At 45.4% G+C, this 18,949-nt stretch overlaps 1 protein-coding gene across 1 annotated transcript in view; it reads right to left on the minus strand.

The window, feature by feature from the left end:
* Positions 1 to 7,743: 7,743 nt before the first annotated feature.
* The window catches only part of LOC136651116 (acid-sensing ion channel 2), a 471,153-nt gene continuing 459,947 nt past the window's right edge, over positions 7,744 to 18,949 (minus strand). The window contains exons 7-10 of the mRNA XM_066627259.1: positions 18,818 to 18,909; positions 16,190 to 16,269; positions 10,852 to 10,920; positions 7,744 to 7,845 (exon numbers count right to left, since the gene is read on the minus strand). Coding sequence (XP_066483356.1) covers positions 7,744 to 7,845; positions 10,852 to 10,920; positions 16,190 to 16,269; positions 18,818 to 18,909 — 343 coding nt within the window. The remainder of the gene's footprint in view (positions 7,846 to 10,851; positions 10,921 to 16,189; positions 16,270 to 18,817; positions 18,910 to 18,949) is intronic.

The raw sequence follows: 18,949 nt of genomic DNA on the forward strand, positions 1-18,949 counted from the left end.
ATATGAGGATAATTGAAGTCCCCCATGATTCCAACCCTGTCCCTCCTTGTCACCTCCCTGATCTGTTTCCTCATTTCAAGGTCCCCTTCCGGTTTCTGGTCTGGAGGACAATAGTATTACATCGCTCCTGAGGCCTGGTAATTTAACCCACAGAGATTCTATGGTGGAGTCGGACGTGCTTTCAATTTCTACTTTGCTGAATTCTATCCCTTCCTTAATGTAAACGGCCACCCCACCTCCAATACTCCCCTCCCTGTCCCTCCTGTAGAGTTTATAGCCTGGAATTGCGATATCCCACTGATTTTCCGCATCCCACCAGGTTTCCATTATGCCTACTATGTCAATGTTTTCCCTAGTCACCAGACATTCCAGTTCTCCCATCTTTGCTCGGAGACTTCGGGCATTTGCATAAAAGCATTTGTACATGGAATGCCCCAGGGTGGACTGCTTATTCGCTCCTTTGTCCCCACATCCTCTCACTGTGCCAAACCGTCTATCATATCCCAGCATGCTTTAATTTTGGGAATTTTGAATAATTCCCATCATTCCCAATTTCTTCTCCTATTCTGCCTTTACCTTGTTGTTCTCTAACCTCTCCATCCTTGTCCCATAGGGATGAGGAGTCCCGAACTGGATGCCCCTCGGCTCCCGTCGGCCTTCCCCCAGGGATCAGTTTAAATGCTGCTCTGCCACCTTTATAATGTTATGCGCCAGCAGTCTGGTTCCATTCTGGTTCAAGTGAAGCCTGTCCCTCTTGTACAGGCCCCGCTTGTCCCAAAACGTTCCCCAGTGCCTAACGAATCTAAACCCCCTCATCCCTACACCACCGTCTCATCCACGCATTGAGACCCCTGATCTCTGCCTGCCTAGCTGGCCCTGCCCCTGTCCTTCAGCCCCGAGACTTCCCACCTGGGCAGCTGAGGAGCTGCACGCCTGAAGTTGGGACAAGCCTGATCGTCCCCGGAAGTCTCCCCACAGTCATTCTTTGCCTACCTCTGCTTCTCCAGGTTGGCCACCAAGGCTTCAAGGGAGCAGACGCGTTCCCTGAGTCCCTGGAGCTCCTTGCACCGAGGACACACCCATGACTTATGCCCCAGAGGCATATAGTCATACATGTGGCACTGGATGCAAAACACTGGATAGCCCCCACCCTGCTGCTGGCTGTCTGACTGCATAGTTTTATTTGTTTGTTTGTCTGTTTACTGAACAAAGGCAATATATTGGGCTGAATGTTTGCTTAATGACCTAATCATATAACAAGGGGATCAGAGAACATATCCCCATCGTTAAGTGGCGCACACCTGTACATAGGTATACATTTTAACAAGCTCACCACTATGCATGATTATTACTTAACCACAGGTGTATTCAATTAAAATGGTGATGGTCTGCTTCACCCATCTTTGTTGCTGTGGGGGTAGGAAACCACTACATATCTTTGTAATGGTATGCAGGTCTGCTATGTGGGTCAGCTGGTTCCGCACCCAATGTTATTGCCTTAAAGCAGGGGTGCCCAAACCCCGGCCCGGGGGCCACATGCGGCCCTCGGGGGCTCCCAATCAGGCCCACAGGGAGCCCCCAGTTTCCAATGAGCCTTTGGCCCTCCGGAGACTTGCTGGAGCCCATGCTGGCCTAACGCATCTGCTTTCAGCGTGAGGACAACTGTTCGACATTTCACCTGAGCTGTGGGATAAGGGCTCCCTCCACTACTTGCTGTTTCAAGTCTGTGATGCAGCAGTGGCAGCAAAGGAAAGGTTGGCCTTGCTTTGTGCAAGGCCTTTTATAGGCCTTGAGCTACTACAAGACTGTCATTCATTCAACTTAATTCATGTCATTAAGTTCCACCCCTAATAAATTCATTTATGTAAATTTATTCAAATTTTAAATGTAAATTAATTCTTTTTTCCCCTGGCCCCTGGCAAGGTGTCAGAGAGATGATGTGGCCCTCCTGCCAAAATGTTTGGACACCCCTGCTTTAAAGTGTAGTTTGGCCCATAGTGTTATGAAGTCTGCCAGATGCATGGGAATAGCAACAGGATGCAGTTATCCTGTTGTCTTGAGGCATCTGGGAGATATAGGATTAGATGGGTCCTTCACCTGATCCAGCAGGGCTCTTCTTATGTTCTTAAGTCTGATGGTAGCGCCCCTGGAAAATTTTGGATTGCACGCACGTATTTAAATAGGATGTGGCAGAGATCATTGACATGGGTGGGGCTGAGTGCTTCAGTGAGGAGTGAATGACCAAATGCATCTCTGCTACACAACCCTACTGGCTTCATGCAAGTTTAGCTCCTGTGGCTCCCACCCAGCAAAAGTATACAGGCTGAGACTAATTATTCGGGTGGGTTCCCTTTCAAGCACTCACATGGATGGCAAAAAAAAATGCACTCTAGCAAATCAATTTAAAAAACAAAGTTTCTTTGCTCTAGTGATTTAACAACAGACTTGCTGATCTTTTGACTCTAAGATAAGAGTCATTAAGAAGACAATCCATCAGTCCTTCTCCAATGGCTTCAGTCAGCCCCTCCCTTCACCAATGCAAAGCTGCTCAGGAGGAAGGGAGGGGCTGCTGGAGAGAGAAGGATTGATGGATTGTCAGCCAGCTGCCCTCTCTCTCTCTCTCTCATTAAGGAGGCTATTGTTAAAGGACTGTTCAGTTTTTTAAACTGATTTTAAAAGGGTGCATTTTCCCCTACTCCAGGAATCAGTACATGCCTTCTCATTTGCAGGGGCCATTTGTGTTGAATCAAATTCGTGTATAAAAAATTCGTGTATTGATAGACTGGACCGATACTGAGAACTGCAGTTTTGTGAGGGTTTGAGGAATACCATGAGAAGGTCCCGACTTCTGTCATCACAGCGCTGCAATCCCCTGCCATCAGACTATGAGTGTTGAACCAGCTCAAGCCTATAGTATAGATATGAGCCTTGAGGTGCTGAATTATGGGACTAGGACCAATTCTGTGCTGTTGCCATACTATCTCAAGGAATATACATAGTACTGGATAGAAGATCGGCCTAAAGATCTGACCCACATTCCCATTTCTACAAAGCTATGAAGGTGCACAGCTGGCCACGTACTCTCTGCCTCAGTCTCCCATTTATAAAATGGGGATCATTACGCGAATGCATTACCTGAGTGTATTACTCATTACCTGAGTGCACTGCCCACTGGCTGGATGGTGCACAAGCACACGGCTCAGTATACTCCATCACTCTTGCTTTATTTATTTATTGCTGAAACAGAGACGCCTGTGTTGGCTCAGTCATGTTGTGAGAATGGATGATGGCCGGATCCCAAAGGATCTCCCCTATGAAGAACTCGTGCAAGGAAAGCACCCTACAGGTAGACCACAGCTGCGATACAAGGACATCTGCAAGAGGGATCTGAAGGCCTTAGGAGTGGACCTCAACAAGTGGGAAACCCTGGCCTCTGAGCGGCCCGCATGGAGGCAGGCTGTGCAGCATGGCCTTTCCCAGTTTGAAGAAAGACATGGCCAACGGACTGAGGCAAAGAGGCAAAGAAGGAAGGCCCATAGCCAGGGAGACAGACCAGGGACAGACTGCACTTGCTCCCAGTGTGGAAGGGATTGTCACTCCCGAATTGGCCTTTTCAGCCACACTAGACGCTGTTCCAGAACCACCTTTCAGAGCGCGAGACCATAGTCTTTCGAGACTGAAAGTTGCCAACAATCAGTCTTGCTTTATGTCTCTGTGAGGATATGAATTGCAAAGAAAGAGGCATTCAAAGGAATTTAAGATGACAAAAAAGGGGTGGTTCTGTGAAAAATACCTTGGGCAAAGCTCAACTGGCAGTGTTTTGCTGTTTAGGGCTGGACAACAAATCCTTACAGCTGCTTGTTTGTTAAGTGGCAAAGTAATATCAGTAATGAATACAAGTGAGTTCTAGTCAGGCACAAAGTAATGGCATAAGGTTTAGATTGTCACCATAAGCTAGATTATTGTATTGGCAACCTTCAGTCTTGAAAGACTATGGTATCGCGCTCTGAAAGGTGGTTCTGACACAGCGTCTAGTGTGGCTGAAAAGGCCAATCCGGGAGTGACAATCCCTTCCACAACGGGAGCAAGTGCAGTCTGTCGCTGGTCTGTCTCCCTGGCTATGGGCCTTTGCCTCTTTGCCTCAGACTGTTGGCAAAGTGTCTCTTCAAACTGGGAAAGGCCATGCTGCTCAGCCTGCCTCCAAGCGGGCCGCTCAGAGGCCAGGGTTTCCCACTTGTTGAGGTCCATCCCTAAGGCCTTCAGATCCCTCTTGCAGATGTCCTTGTATCGCAGCTGTGGTCTACCTGTAGGGCGCTTTCCTTGCACGAGTTCTCCATAGAGGAGATTCTTTGGGATCCGGCTATCATCCATTCTCACGACATGACCAAGCCAACGCAGGCGTCTCTGTTTCAGCAGTGAATACATGCTAGGGATTCCAGCACGTTCCAGGACTGTGTTGTTTGGAACTTTGTCCTGCCAGGTGATGCCGAGGATGTGTCGGAGGCAGCGCATGTGGAAAGCGCTCAGTTTCCTCTCCTGTTGTGAGCGAAGAGTCCATGACTCGCTGCAGTACAGAAGTGTACTCAGGACGCAAGTTCTGTAGACCTGGATCTTGGTATGTTCCGTCAGCTTCTTGTTGGACCAGACTCTCTTTGTGAGTCTGGAAAACGTGGTAGCTGCTTTACCGATGCGCTTGTTTAGCTCGGTATCGAGAGAGAGAGTGTCGGAGATCGTTGAGCCAAGGTACACAAAGTCATGGACAACCTCCAGTTCATGCTCAGAGATTGTAATGCAGGGAGGTGAATCCACATCCTGAACCATGACCTGTGTTTTCTTCAGGCTGATTGTCAGTCCAAAATCTTGGCAGGCTTTGCTAAAACGATCCATGAGCTGCTGGAGATCTTTGGCAGAGTGGGTAGTGACAGCTGCATCGTCGGCAAAGAGGAAGTCACGCAGACATTTCAGCTGGACTTTGGACTTTGCTCTCAACCTGGAGAGGTTGAAGAGCTTTCCGTCTGAAAGCTAGATAGAAGCTTTAAAAAAATGGGCGAGTGGGTTGTATTTTCAAAATGCTGATAGGATAGGAAAGGACAAAGCATGGCATTTAATAAGTCAAGTAATAAAACACAGATCCAAATGAGAAACGTACCATCTAGCCTGAAAGAAAGCCCTGTACATGGTCAGAGATCAGTTCAGTCTCTTCTCTGACGCATGGTTGCCTACAAATATGAGGAACTAGTGATAAATGACCATTTCCTCCCATTTCGAACCATACCCCTCACATCTCACCAAATGAATCTGACACATTTATATGTCATAGAGCCTCTGAGCATGTACAGAATGGCTTTCCCTCCCAACTGAGCACTTGCAGCCTGTCTCCTTATGCTTTTTAGCTCGTCAGTGTCAGAATAACCTGGCCTGTTCAGAGTCGAGCTGGGGCAGCATTTCTGATTAGAGGGCACGATGGAGCTGTGGCACCTTTCAGTTTAGTATTCTAGAATGGCCAGACATGCCTCAAAGGCCAGTGTGCAGCTCTCACTCATGGTTTGCTGAGACATGCTGCTTGAGACCGAGACGTCATTCATCCTTTGCCGAAGAAACTTACAAAATGCTGACTGGTTTCATTCACCAAGGGTTTCTTTTCTCATCCTTTGCATTCAGAGACTACCTTGTTAAATCCTCCACATAAAAGAGGGCTTTTCACAGATGGATGGCTGCATTGTATTGCACCAACCACATTCATATGTACCTATTTTTCAAGGCTCCGTCTTTCTTCTCCCCCCTCTTAGGATTTGCCTAGGCAATTTATAAGGTTTATGCCTCCTTCTCACAAAGAAATCAACCTTTAAGTAATCGACCCACCTTCTCTTCTTATTCTTGAAACGTAAAGCAATCCTCCAACTTCTGTGCATCCTTAAAAGCAACTCAGTGCAGAGGTCGCGTTGGAAATAGATCAAATATCCTCTTATCCCTGAAACCACTCTCTGCTATTCGTTGGAAGAGAGGCACTGCATTTATGATGTGCCAGTACACCTTGAGCACAATTACACAATTATGCATTAACACAGTAGGCTTTTTCAGCTTAACATGGGAGGTAAGCAGTCTTCATTTTTTCCCTTTTCAAAAACTGACATGAGAAAGAAAATGAGGACTTTCCTGAATGTTTGTGGCTTCTGATTTTCTTACTGAAATGAGTGCTTTTGACCACAAAGTTGGGTTGTGGTTTTTTTTTCCTCTTGCTACCTATTCCAAAAATCTGCAGTCTGAGTTGCAATTTCATGGTTGCTATTTACCCACTAGAAGACCCACCCCACATACTTTATTTTATCCCCTTTTCTTCAAGGACATCAGATTCGAATGGCCACCTACAAGGCACAAAACAAGATCAGATGGAGCCACAGAACAAATGAGATATTGCATAGAAGGAATATTGTGGCATATGAGGACATCACCAACCTTTAGTAAATTGAAATCACATGCATTCATGTTGTACAATAACATGTTGCCAATAGTATGTCATTACCTAATGGTAGTTTCACCAACTTACCCACTGTCTAAACAAAACAAAACTTGAAGAGCTCTGAACTTGGGTATAGTGACATTATCACATCAACTACCTAATGGTTCAATGGAACATCAATGGTAGTTGATGCGATGATGTCACAACACCCAAGTTCAGGGCTATTCTAGCTTGTTTTTTTAGAAAATGGGAAGGGAAAATGTAATTTTTAAGAGATGCTCAATAACAGCCATGCAAAAGAGCTCCCCGGTCCACCACGCACACTTTGACTAGTAGTAAGGAAATTTCAACTTGTCTTGGAAGGTGGAAATGAGCAGAAACGACACCAATGGACCCCTTCCACAAGACCACCTTTAATAGCACTGTTAAGGATGAGGAAGCAGGGTAGGTCAGAATGGCAATTGAACCCAGCCTCTCCTACCCCCATCCTGAGACACACGCCGTATTACACACCAATCGGAACAAGACAGTAGCGGTGGCTAATGAGTGCCAACGGGGCTGGTGTGTTTGTGGGTGCCTGTGTGTGAGGGGTGGCGGTGGCGGTTTGTGGTGGTAGGGGAGGCAAGCTCGGTTGCTAGGCTTTGGACCTGCTCGCCTCGGCTGCCGGCGGCTGGGCCCGCATGAAAACCCCAGCCACGTTCCGAGACTCTGCCACAGATTTAGGCAAACAGGAATGGCGCTCCTTGGAGCCGAACCTCGCTTGTTTCTTTATTCTAAACTCGGCCGGTGGTGGTTGTCAGTAAAGGTGAACTCAGGAGGTACCTGTGCCATTGCCGCCACCTCCTCCTCCATTGTGGGGATAAAGAAACAGCTGTTAGACAGAGAGACAGCTTGTAAAGAAAATAAAAAGAGGGAGATATTGCCATCAAAAGGACTGGCATGCAGGCTTCTTTTATACAGTCAGCAGTCTATGAAATGGTGGTTCCTTGGTTGGCAGGTTTGTACAGTTCAGAAACAGAGCCGCGTTGTCTGCTGGAAGAGACAACCCTGCCCCTTCCTACGCCCTCCTCCTCCCCCCATCCCTAGAGGGACTGGTTGATGCTGCTGAGTCCAAGGCATCTCTCGTTGGATTTTGGCAAAGAGAGAAAAAGAGAAGAGTTGGATGCATAGCAAATTCCTCAGTCGTTCCCCCACCCTGCGCTGCGAACCTGAGCAGGATTCCCTGGCTCCTGTAGATAGAGTTTCTGCCATCCGGCCATCCATCCGGCGCCGAGGGAGTCTTGTCAGCACGCAATCTCCTCCAACGTGCCGAGCGTCGTCTGCAGGGGAACCGTCACAGTGTGGCTGATGGAATCAGAGTGGTTTGGTAAGGGGTCACACGTGCTCTGTGGAAGGAGAGAGATAAAGACGCTGGGGGAGCGGTGGCCAAGAGCGGCAACAGGGGAGTCCCCGCTTCCATCTCGTTGCTGCCTTAGGCAACCACCCTTCTTGAGGCCTCAGCCTTCCATCTGCAGAATGGGGATAACAGTATTGGCCTACCTTAGAAGATTGCTGAGAGAAAATGTGTTACATGTCAACCACTTGAAGAGCACTATGTAAATGCTAAGTACAGGTCAGCCCTTGGTATCAGCGAAGGTTCAGGAACCCGTGTGAAAGGCAAAATCTGTCTGCAGAGTTGGGCCCCTTAAAACCTTCCAATGCCACTGGAGCTGCACTCTGGTCACACCCACGTCTGCCTGCAGCCCTGCAGGCCTCAGAATGCCCGTTTTGGACAAAACAACACAACTTCCAGTTTCTCGGGGAAACCAGCTTCTTGGGGAAACCCTGGCTTCCCCAGCCCTCAAATGCCTTTTAAAGGCATATAAACGTCACTTCTGGTTTCCCTGAGAAACTAGATGTCAGTTATTTTGCCTGAAATGGGCATTCCGAGGCCTGCAGAGGCCGTGAGTGTGGCCTCTGTGGGTCTAAGAATGCCCTCCACATGCACAGCTCTGGTTGTGTTCAGAAGGCCCATGCGTGCTCTCCCTGTGAGCAAGGAACCTGTGCATTATGATACCCATGGGTACCGAATCCGTGGATAACGAGGTCTGCCTGAGGGTTGGGGGTGGAGGAAGATATAATTCATCACACTGTTAGGCATCTTAAACTGGAAAGAGATTCAAAAGAGAAGTATTTGGAGATATACACATGCCCAGCTTCTACTGAACAGCTGCCACATGTGCTGTTCAAATTTGGGGGTTCAGAACTGCATTTCAGAGAAGAAATTTGGCATGCAAAAGCAAGAGGAGGATCTAGTTGGGTCTGTGTTTATGGGTGTGGAACAAAAGTCAATTTCAGTGTATTTCAGCAACATTAGGAATATCTAGCAACAATTAAAAATACTTAAGTCTTGTTGAGCCCAGCAGATGAGTTAAGCATTCCTCTGATTTCAAGAGGATAAATTGAAGAGCTTAATTCTGGCTGGACCATAATCTCTTTTTAAGCATATACACACACTCTTGAAATTTGCATCTTAAATAATCACACTTTGGAATCTCAGCCACTGTTGAAAGGTGCATTTGTTGTGATTACAATATTACAAATTTTGCAAATAATTCTTTTTTGTTTTTCAAAGGGTGCAGTGCTAACCACACTTACAAGGGAGTAAAGCCAGTGATTTTCAACCTTTTTCATCTCATGGAACACTGGCAGGGCACTAAAATAGTCAAGGCACATCACCGGTTTTTGGACTATTGACAAGGCACACATCCCCCAGTGGCCCTACTAATAAATGACCCTTTCCCAAATTTCCGTGGCACATCTGGGGACCATTCGTGGCACACCTATGTGCCACGGCACAGTGGTTGAAAATGGCTGGAGTAAGCCCTACTGTATTTAGCGGAACTCACTTCTGAGCAGACATGCTTACGCTCACTCCATAATTCTAACCATTTTAATCTGTTACATTTTCAATTCAGGAAAATGTCTATAAAACTACAGAATATAGTTTAGTCCAAGTGGCGCATTTTAAGTCTCATTGATTTTAGGGGAAGAACATAATCGCATGCCTCACTCTCCATGGAAATCAATGGGACATTAAAGCATTTAGCTTTGGCTGGATGAAACCACAGTATACCTGCTCACAATATACGGGGGGGCTCTCATATCCACAGATCCCATATCTGCAGATTCACTTTTCTATGGATCAGTTCTGGAGCCCCCTATGCGCCCCTTCTGGATGGCCTCTGCTAGCCTCAAACTGAGCCTTAGAATGAAAAAGTCACTTCCGGTTTTACAAAAAAACCAGAAGTGACTTTTTTCACTTTCAGGCTCACTCTGAGCCTGGCAGAGGCCATGGACGGACATGCGTGGCCTCTGCTGGGCTCAGAGGTTCCTCCAGAGGTGAGCTCCCCTCACCTCCGGTGGGGGGGAGGTAAGCATTTCCTGGTATCCATTGTTTCAGTTAACCGCAGGGGTTTCAGAACAGAACGCCCACAGATACTGGGGCACGCCTGTAGTTGCCTAACCTGAACCTTTGGAAACAGAGTGGGGTATAACATTTTGCTATTTAATGTACTGTTATCAGCGCAAATTCTTTTGAATTGGGGAGAAAGATTATAATATTAACCTTGATGAGTACAAAACATATAGACATGTAGCAGGTCAGGACTAAGGAAGTCATGACTAAATCATTACTAACAAAACTTATTACAATCCATACTTGACAAAGCCAGAGTTCTAACTTGCAATCAGAAATCTCTTAATCCCTTGACACATTGTTTTACCAAGGACTAATCTATCTTCATACTTCTGATGCTAACATCTATTTTGCCTTTGACAAATCATGATGGATGTAACTATTTTTTTTTAGCTCAAAAGAGCCAAATAGTCCTTAAAGCTTTTGCACTTCCATTTTCCTGACCAACATAAAATAGTAGAATATTGTACTGAAGTTGGAAGGGACTTTGGAGGTCATCTAGACCAACTCTGGGTAGGCAACTACAGCATCCGTGGCAGATGGCCAACCAGCCTCCACCTGAAAACCTCCAGTGAAAAAGAGCCCACAACTGCACTAAGAGTAGCCTGCCTTGAGTAGCAGGCTACTCTTAGTGCAGTTGTAAAGTTTAAAATGTAGTATTGTACTGTCCCAGTGACTTTTGTTCTAATGGACTATTCACAGCTACGTTTTTGGGATCTTTTGTCTGGAACGTCTTCAGTAAACTTTTGCAAATTTTCAGAGCAAAAAGAATTTTGGAAAAAAGCTCTTGTCATGGCAGTGCTTCTCCCTGTAGAAATTTGAGCACTGGTATTTCCCCATCCATGGAAAGGAAATCAAGGGAGATAAGGTACCAAGTCAGTTTGTGATGGTGCCTTCTACATCTTTTTCAAGCCCAGACAGCTGGGACACTTACCACATTTTCATCGTGGCTTCCTTCCTCCTCCTCCTGGCCAAGGAGGTCTAGCAACTTCTCCTTGATCAGCTGAAAGAGATGGGGGAAAAGGGTGACTCTCACAGTCCCAACAGAAAGTTCAGGCAGTTCATCCATGTTTAGATAAAGGAACACAGGCACTACAGGTCAGTCCTTGTAGCTGCGGATTCAGTTATCTGAGGATCGCCCCCCCCCCCCTGCGTGCACCCCCTTAAAATTGTTAAAAAGCTTACTGGGGTGACGTTTTCTTGTTTAAACAGGTCGCTATAAGCATTTAAGCTTATAGTGTCACAGAGCAGGCTGCCAACAGCCTGAATGCTTGATGAAACTAGTTGTAACACTACAGGAAGCGGAAGTGAACTGTGGAACAGATCCCCTGTGGACATGAGGGCATGCCTGTATTTTTATTTTTATTTTTAAATCAGGCCTGGAATTTGTTCTATATTATGAACTAGAAACACTTTAAAAAATCATCAAGACTAAGTTTTTATTTTTAATTTTTTTTCTTTCATTGCACGTATTCAGAAAACCCCTGTTGCACATTTCACATGTGCCTTGTTCGGGTGATTTTAAGGCAAATTGACACTCTTAGCCTCAGACCTCCTTCTGCAATATTTATTTAATAGATACGCATCCTGCCTTTCCCCAATGGCACACAAGGCAGCTAACAATATTTAAATACAATATAAATATTAAAACCTACAACCACAGAACAGCTAAAACACAAAAATAGACAGAACATCAATGCATAGCATAGCCCAATGCTACGCACATAAAACCTGCAGACAAAAGAGCAACATAAATAATTAATACATATAGCAGCATAAGACCAGTGTTAGAATAGCACATAATAAAAGTAGGAAATAAGCCATAAAACAAATGGGATTAAATGTAACACACCCAAACACAAACCTCAACCCACTCAACTTACTAAAAAGCCAACAAAGACTTCAATCCCCACCATTACATCTTTAAGGAGAAGGCAGCTCTTAAGTCAAAAGGGGGGGAGACACAGCTGTGGTGCCACCACAGAGAAGACCTCGCTTCTTGTTGCCACCCCCAACCTTCGTCAAAGGTGGCACTCACAACAGGGCCCTCTCAGGTGATCTTAGGGGCAGGCTGGAATGTACGGAACCACATTGCGTACGTAATATGGGGCTAATGACATTGACCTCCCTAGAAGTTTCAAATCTCTTCATTATTTTCAGGGCCAAATGAGCTGTGACAGTGACAGATCCATGTGCAGAACCGAGCCTGCTGGTGACTCCCTACAAACTGGTGGGATGGTGTTGGCAACCTTCAGTCTCGAAAGACTATGGTATCGCGCTCTGAAAGGTGGTTCTGGAACAGCGTCTAGTGTGGCTGAAAAGGCCAATTCGGGAGTGACAATCCCTTCCACACCGGGAGCAAGTGCAGTCTGTCCCTGGTCTGTCTCCCTGGCTATGGGCCTTCCTTCTTTGCCTCTTTGCCTCACTCTGTTGGCCAACTGTCTCTTCAAACTGGGAAAGGCCATGCTGCACAGCCTGCCTCCAAGTGGGCCGCTCAGAGGCCAGGGTTTCCCACTTGTTGAGGTCCACTCCTAAGGCCTTCAGATCCCTCTTGCAGATGTCCTTGTATCGCAGCTGTGGTCTACCTGTAGGGCGCTTTCCTTGCACGAGTTCTCCATAGAGGAGATCCTTTGGGATCCGGCCATCATCCATTCTCACGACAAATGGTGGGATGGATAGCAATTCAAAGTGCAGTGTGAATGGGTGAGGGGAGCAGAAACCTGCCCTGCCTGTGTTCTCCCCAAAAACAATTTTGGCTGTTTTTCTCTTCAACTAAGACTGAAAGTAATCCTTGTCAGAAGGAAAAAATGGTTTTAAATCAAGCAGTTTCTAGATGTATTTGTATCTAGATGTATGCTCATTTTTCCTTACAACAGCCATATAAAATAGGTCAAGGTTATGATTTCCTGTATTGCAGAAGTGCAGTGAAGTCTCTGTGGAAGTTGCTTGTTTGAGGAGTTTATGGTGAGGGAGATTTGAAGTGGGGACAGCACATGCACTTGGAGACAACTGATGCACTGCACCAATTCTCCAGATCTGTTTCTGTTTTTAAAAGCTGAGAATAATAATAATAATAATAATAATAATAACTTTATTTCTACCCCGCCTTTCTCCCCGAAGGGACTCAAGGCGGCTTACAACATAATTAAAAACAATTTAAAAACAAATAAAAACATATTAACACATACTAAAAACAGCAATCAGAGTAAAAAAAATAGGTAAAAAGAGCATAGAGCAGCAGCAAGTCATAAAAGAATCAGCTTTAAGAGAACAGCTTTACCCACCAGGAGAACAGCTTTACCCACCAGGATGGCTATCCACACTACAACACAGCCCTTATCCCTACTTCTTTTCATGCACAGTTTTCATTTCCTGCTTCTTAAAATGCACACATTTTAAGAGCCAGTGCAATTCTAAGACAAGCTCTGTAGACTGCTTTGTAGACTTTTTTGGTTGAAAAGAAGTAGATAAATATTCTTAACAATAATAATTCTTCTTCTGAAAGAATGACCACCCATACAGATGCTACACCCTGTATATACTGGACTTGATGTTCAGAACAGGTGGGAGAGCCCCTGCCTTTTCAGAATTAAGCATGCCGGAAGAAGGCCCTTGGAATGTCTGGTGGCATTTAGAATGACCACCATGGATGGCAGTTGGCATACTTTCGCTGAATCCAATGATGAGCGCCTGAAGGGAAAGGAGGTTGGTGGCCACATTAACCCCATTGCTCAGTGCTGTCAGAATGGTATAATTTGCAATACCTTCCATGGGAAGCAGTGCTTGCCTCAGAACCAAATTTCAAAAATTAGGCATGGGCTGAAGCTTCTGGGGTTTACTGTTTAGCAACCGTAGATCACATAGAAAGAGGATACAATGCCCTCTTCTCTTGAAGGGGCTTGATTTAGGAGTGCCTCTTCAGATACAGGACTCAACAGGTTTAGCAATGGGCAAGATTCTCCAAGCTTGCTTCTACACTGTTTAGTCTGGAATAGATGTTATTTACTCATTCAGTTTGAGAAATCAGACAACTTAACTCTCAGCCTGTTGCATTCTGATGTTTTCAGACCTGATCTGTGGTGAATTTTTGTTTTGTCAAAACACATCTGTGTTCCGTATGGACTGCTGAAGTCTACTAAGGCTTGCCAGGGCTAAGCCCTCTAATTGTCCTCCTTGCACTTCTCTTTCTCTTTTATAAAAAGTGTTTTCAACTTATTGGCTTCTTCCAATTTAGTTGCTTCCAGTTCTTTCAAGTGATAACATTCCTGAACAGACCCTCAATCAATTGGCTCCTGTTCCCTGCAGGGGTGAGACTAAAAGGCTTATTGGGCAGCTGTGGGAGGTTCCAAGCTGTGTGCAGAGACCAGAATCCATGCTTAGACCATGGTGATGGCCACACAGATGACTTGGTAGCTGGGGCAGGGATAAGATTTAAAACTGTGGTCGCTGAAAGACAAAAAGGGCAAGTGGTGCTATTTGTGGCTGCTTGCAGAGGCCTCTGTGGTTCATGGCTTTCTGCTTTGAAACTTGTGTTAGTTGGAGCAGGGCTGGCCCAACCATGAGGCTACCTGGAGTGTCTGTGTAGAGCAGAACCCTTAGAAGGGCGGCAAATGGACAAGCCCACTGCCCTTTCCAGACTACTGGATGGGCTGATCAGCACTGCTGGAGAAGGAAGTAGAAATTCTCAGTATCTTCTGTGCCTGTTCATTTCAAACAGAAGAGACGAAGATTAAGGAGGCTGTATGTAGCCATCTTTGGAAGAAAAGGGAGCAGGCTGGAAGTGCGCCTGCTCTTTTGCCCACCTGCTCTCTACTGAAGGGATGCACACAGGTGTGTGAGAGCAGAGGCAGCAGTGAGCGCTAGATTCAGGCACTGCCCCGATCCGAAGGCAACTCCGATTTTTTTGAGCAAGTAGGCAAACTGAAGCAGCTTATGGTTTGTCAGGTTTCCTGGAAGATAACAGGCCTGCAGAGAAAAGAGCCCATGAAGCAGGCTTTCTGTTGCTACCTACAGGTACCAAAGCCTCTCACTCCATCCCTAGAAAACCTTTGTAAGAAAGCAGCCTGCTTTTCCCATGGCCACAAGCAGCCATGTGCTTTTACTCGAGAGCTACCGTCCAGCTGAGCTGAATGAGAACCCTGCCTAAGTGGCTCTGACAGAACTAGCACGCAGCAAAAGGCAGCTGGGCAAAGTCTATTTTAAGACAGGGGAGCCGGAGCCTCTGCGATGCTCATGTGCCCCGTTTATCTCCCCTCAGCTCTTTGTATTTAAAGTTACAGCAATGGGGTATGTGCACTGTCTGTGTTTGGTATCTGGCTGTCAAATGCTGATATCTGTGATGCACAGGAGGGTGGGAAGGGGACGGCCAAAGAGGAAGAACCAGGGGCGGGTGAGAGGCTTCCTCCTTTCATCCCAATCATTGTCACTCCAGCTTGATTAGCCAAAACAGGAAGCAAAAAGAGAAGAGAATGAATGAGGCACACAGTGGCGGGGGAAGTTGGAAATCAACCATGCCAGCGCCACTAGGTAAGCAGCAAGACTCTCTTTAAAAAAATAGTTATGTGTTGACCTTCTGGAGGGACACACAAACACACCTGAATTTCAAAACTGTTTTGAAACCCAGATTTAATATTGATGATTGTCTTTGCCACCTGAGACCAAGACTTCCCAATCCCTACCGGTTCTGAGTTTTATGGCAGGCATTTGAGATTTGGGTTTGGAGTCTGCTTTCCATTTTTGAAATCTGTATTCAGAAAATGGAAATTACATGATTCCAATTTTATAATTCCCTTGTCATGGAAGATCGAAAATCACGTCATGGATTGAAAGGGAAGTAGGCTGTTGATTTGTACGGTGGAATATGTGGAAATCCTTACAGAGACTAGGGGTAGGAGAGGTTGTGCAGATAGAGGGTTCCTGGGGTGCAGAAGTGAGGGGTAAGTAGCGTTTAGGGACAGAGTGACAACAAAGGGATCTGCAGAAGGAGATTCTTTTATTATTTATCACCATATCTTGCCTTCAGGTTTCACTGAGAAAAGTTCAAAAACAAATATAACATTCAAATATGATCAGAGAAGACCTACGGAAGGGACTGCAGTCTGCCTTCCTGCCTCCCCTGCAGACTGGTTGGCCAGTGATGTAATCTGAGAGGGGAGCAAATGGATGTAACTTGGCCTATAGGTGAGGCCCCACACCATCTTCCTTTTTCTGCTAAGCTGCAGAATGACTGGCCATGGGGGGGGTGCAACTCACATTAGAGGACCACAACTTACCTCATAAATATAGTCAAATATTTCCAAAATGGTGAGGATACTAGCACCAATAAAAAGGCCCATCTGACCTCCAATATCACCTGAGGAAGAAAGGATAAAACCAAATGAGAAACATTTTGTTTGTGCCAGATGGGTGTGTCCATGTATGTACAGTTTAGCCACATCTGGCCTACCTATCCGGAGCTTGGCATTCTGCTCTTGCTTCACCAAAACAGCAGGGCAGCCTTCATCTTCCAAACTCAGGCTGCTGACTTTATTTTCCTCAATATTCCTTACAACAGCCCTGTAAAGTAGGCCAGTAATCATCCAAATACTGCAAATTGGGTGGGTGGGGGGAATGCTGAGATAATAGAGGCTTGCTGCCTAAGGCTACCCAGTGAGTTTGTAGTTGAGATGACATCTGAATCAGGGACATCCCAGTCTTAAGGCACTATACTCAAGGCACAAATTCAGCAGGCTGGTGTTACCACCCCTATAGCAATATATCCAGTGGCCAAGGCACCCCAAAATGTGTCTGTGCAATCTTTTTTAGAAAAGCTCAAAAGATAATTTTATTGCCTTCCTAAGCAGTTTGTTCTGGTGCTGGACTGCTTAGAGGTACCAATTTCTTCACACACAATCCAAGTCTACCCTCACCTGCAATTTAAATCCATTGTTGCCTTTCCTATCATTGGTGAATATGGTAAACAACTTTCTCAGATGGCATTCATACAACCTAAAACAATATTATCCTTTTTGGCTTATAGCAGCTTACTATACTGCTGGCTTACACTCAGTCTGTTGCCTTTAGAAATAAATCTTCTTGGAATGATCTAACAATTCTAACCAAATTATCTTCCAGTTTATACTACTACATTTCATTCACCCTTTTCCTTGCTGCATTTACAGCCTAATCTCTAGTTATGTTTACTCAGAAGTAAGTCCCACTGAATTCTGTGGGACTTGTTCCCAAGAAAGTATGCATGGGACTGTAGCCTTATTTTGTTGCTATCTGCTCACCATCCAGTTTTAGGCCATCCTATAGAACGTTTGCAGTCTCCCCCAATTTTGTATCATCTGTGAATTTGATAAATCCTTCAGATGTTTCAACCTGCCTCCCAGACATCATCTCCATGCACATTTGATTTCTCTTTCCTATGAGGAAATGCTTTTCATTCATCATCAACAGATGTATTCACTTCTGCTAGTTCACTTCAAGTTCATGCTCAACCTCCATGAAACAGCAGGGGATGAAGGAGGTTATGGAATACATTGGAGGAATCTTCCTCCTTTCCCTGCCAGTAAATATCACAGTAATTCATCTCTCTTTTTATTGCTCAAAAATTAAAGAATTGTATCGCCAGGACAACCAGGTAGGTGCATACATGCTGCTTTCAAAGGCTGCTTTCAAAGGCTGCTTCCAAAGGACATAATGAAACAAAATAATACTTGTCTTCCTTTCATCCAAGCAACAGATGGGTTTGGAATCTGATTTCGACATGATGGCAAGGGGATTTTCAGAATGATGGATGCAAAGCCAAACCTCTGGAGACAGGGCAAAGATGGAAACAGGAGATAAAACTGGGGTCATGGACCTGCAGCAGAATCTAAATAAAAATTTGGGAGGTGAGGAAGAGAAATTCCCATGCATGGTCTCCTAACCAGCCCTGCAAAAATTCAATAATCTTTTGTCTCGGTTTTAAATATTCCCACTTACCAAAGCTGTTTTATTTAGGGATTTTAAAATAGCAAGCAAGTGTATGAGTACAGTAGCCCCCTCATATCTTTGGGTCCCATATCCACAGTTTCATTTATCTGTGGTTCTCAAATTTCCCCATCACACTCACGACTGACACCTCTTCATTTACAAATGCTTTGCGAAAGGAAGCTTTTACTTCCTGTTGCTTTGGATCATTCTCACGTTGAGCATGGACTTGACATCTAGTTCTTGCTGACTGACTGTTTCATTGGCTTTCTGTTTCCTGTTAGCGTTTTCTTCTAGCAGTTATGAGTCTAGGTTCTCGCCGTCTGCTTCCCTTTCCAAAGTGTTCCAAAACAAAAGGAAGAAAAGGCTGCCTTTTGCACAATGTTTGCAAATGAAGTGAGTTATAAGTGAAGCTGACACTTTACCAAATTTTGTGCAGAACCTGATTTCGGTTCTAGGCTGTTACTGCCTCTGAGCAACAGAAAAACAAGAGGGTGAGGTGGGAGATCTGCTTATGCAGCTTCATCATCCCCAGAACCAGTGGCTAGAACTGGTTAAACTGCAGCAATCCAGTGTCAAGACTGAGACCTATAGCAGGTCCTCAGCTGGCGGCCTTAGGGTTGTCAGATAGGAATTGAGCTTTTGTGCTCCCATCATCTCTGGTCAAAGGAGAGAACTTCAGAGAGATTAGCCAGACCCACAAGGAATCCTCTTAGTAGCAGATCAAAACAGGTCAGGTGACATTCTATGATCTCTATAAAGGCTTTTGGGTCAGGCTCACTCATTGATCTGAGCAAGGAAACTCCTTGAGCACTCCTACTGCTGGCTAAAGCCTTTTTCTATTGCTTTTTGGCCTTTTCTATTGCTCACCTCACCTCTACCTTACCATCCTACTCTCACCCTGATTGACACAAGAGACACATATGCACGTGACTTTTACTCACCAAGTAAAGCTGCCACTTCGTACGCCTTCTTCTGCTCAATGGTCTCATAATTGAGGGCTTCGAAGAATATATCCAACACAAGAATATTTTCCCTGAGGGAAGAAAACAGGACGTTGGGAGTGAGGAGATGCA

This window comes from Tiliqua scincoides, chromosome 5, assembly GCF_035046505.1.
Source record: "Tiliqua scincoides isolate rTilSci1 chromosome 5, rTilSci1.hap2, whole genome shotgun sequence".
Lineage (NCBI taxonomy): Eukaryota > Metazoa > Chordata > Lepidosauria > Squamata > Scincidae > Tiliqua > Tiliqua scincoides.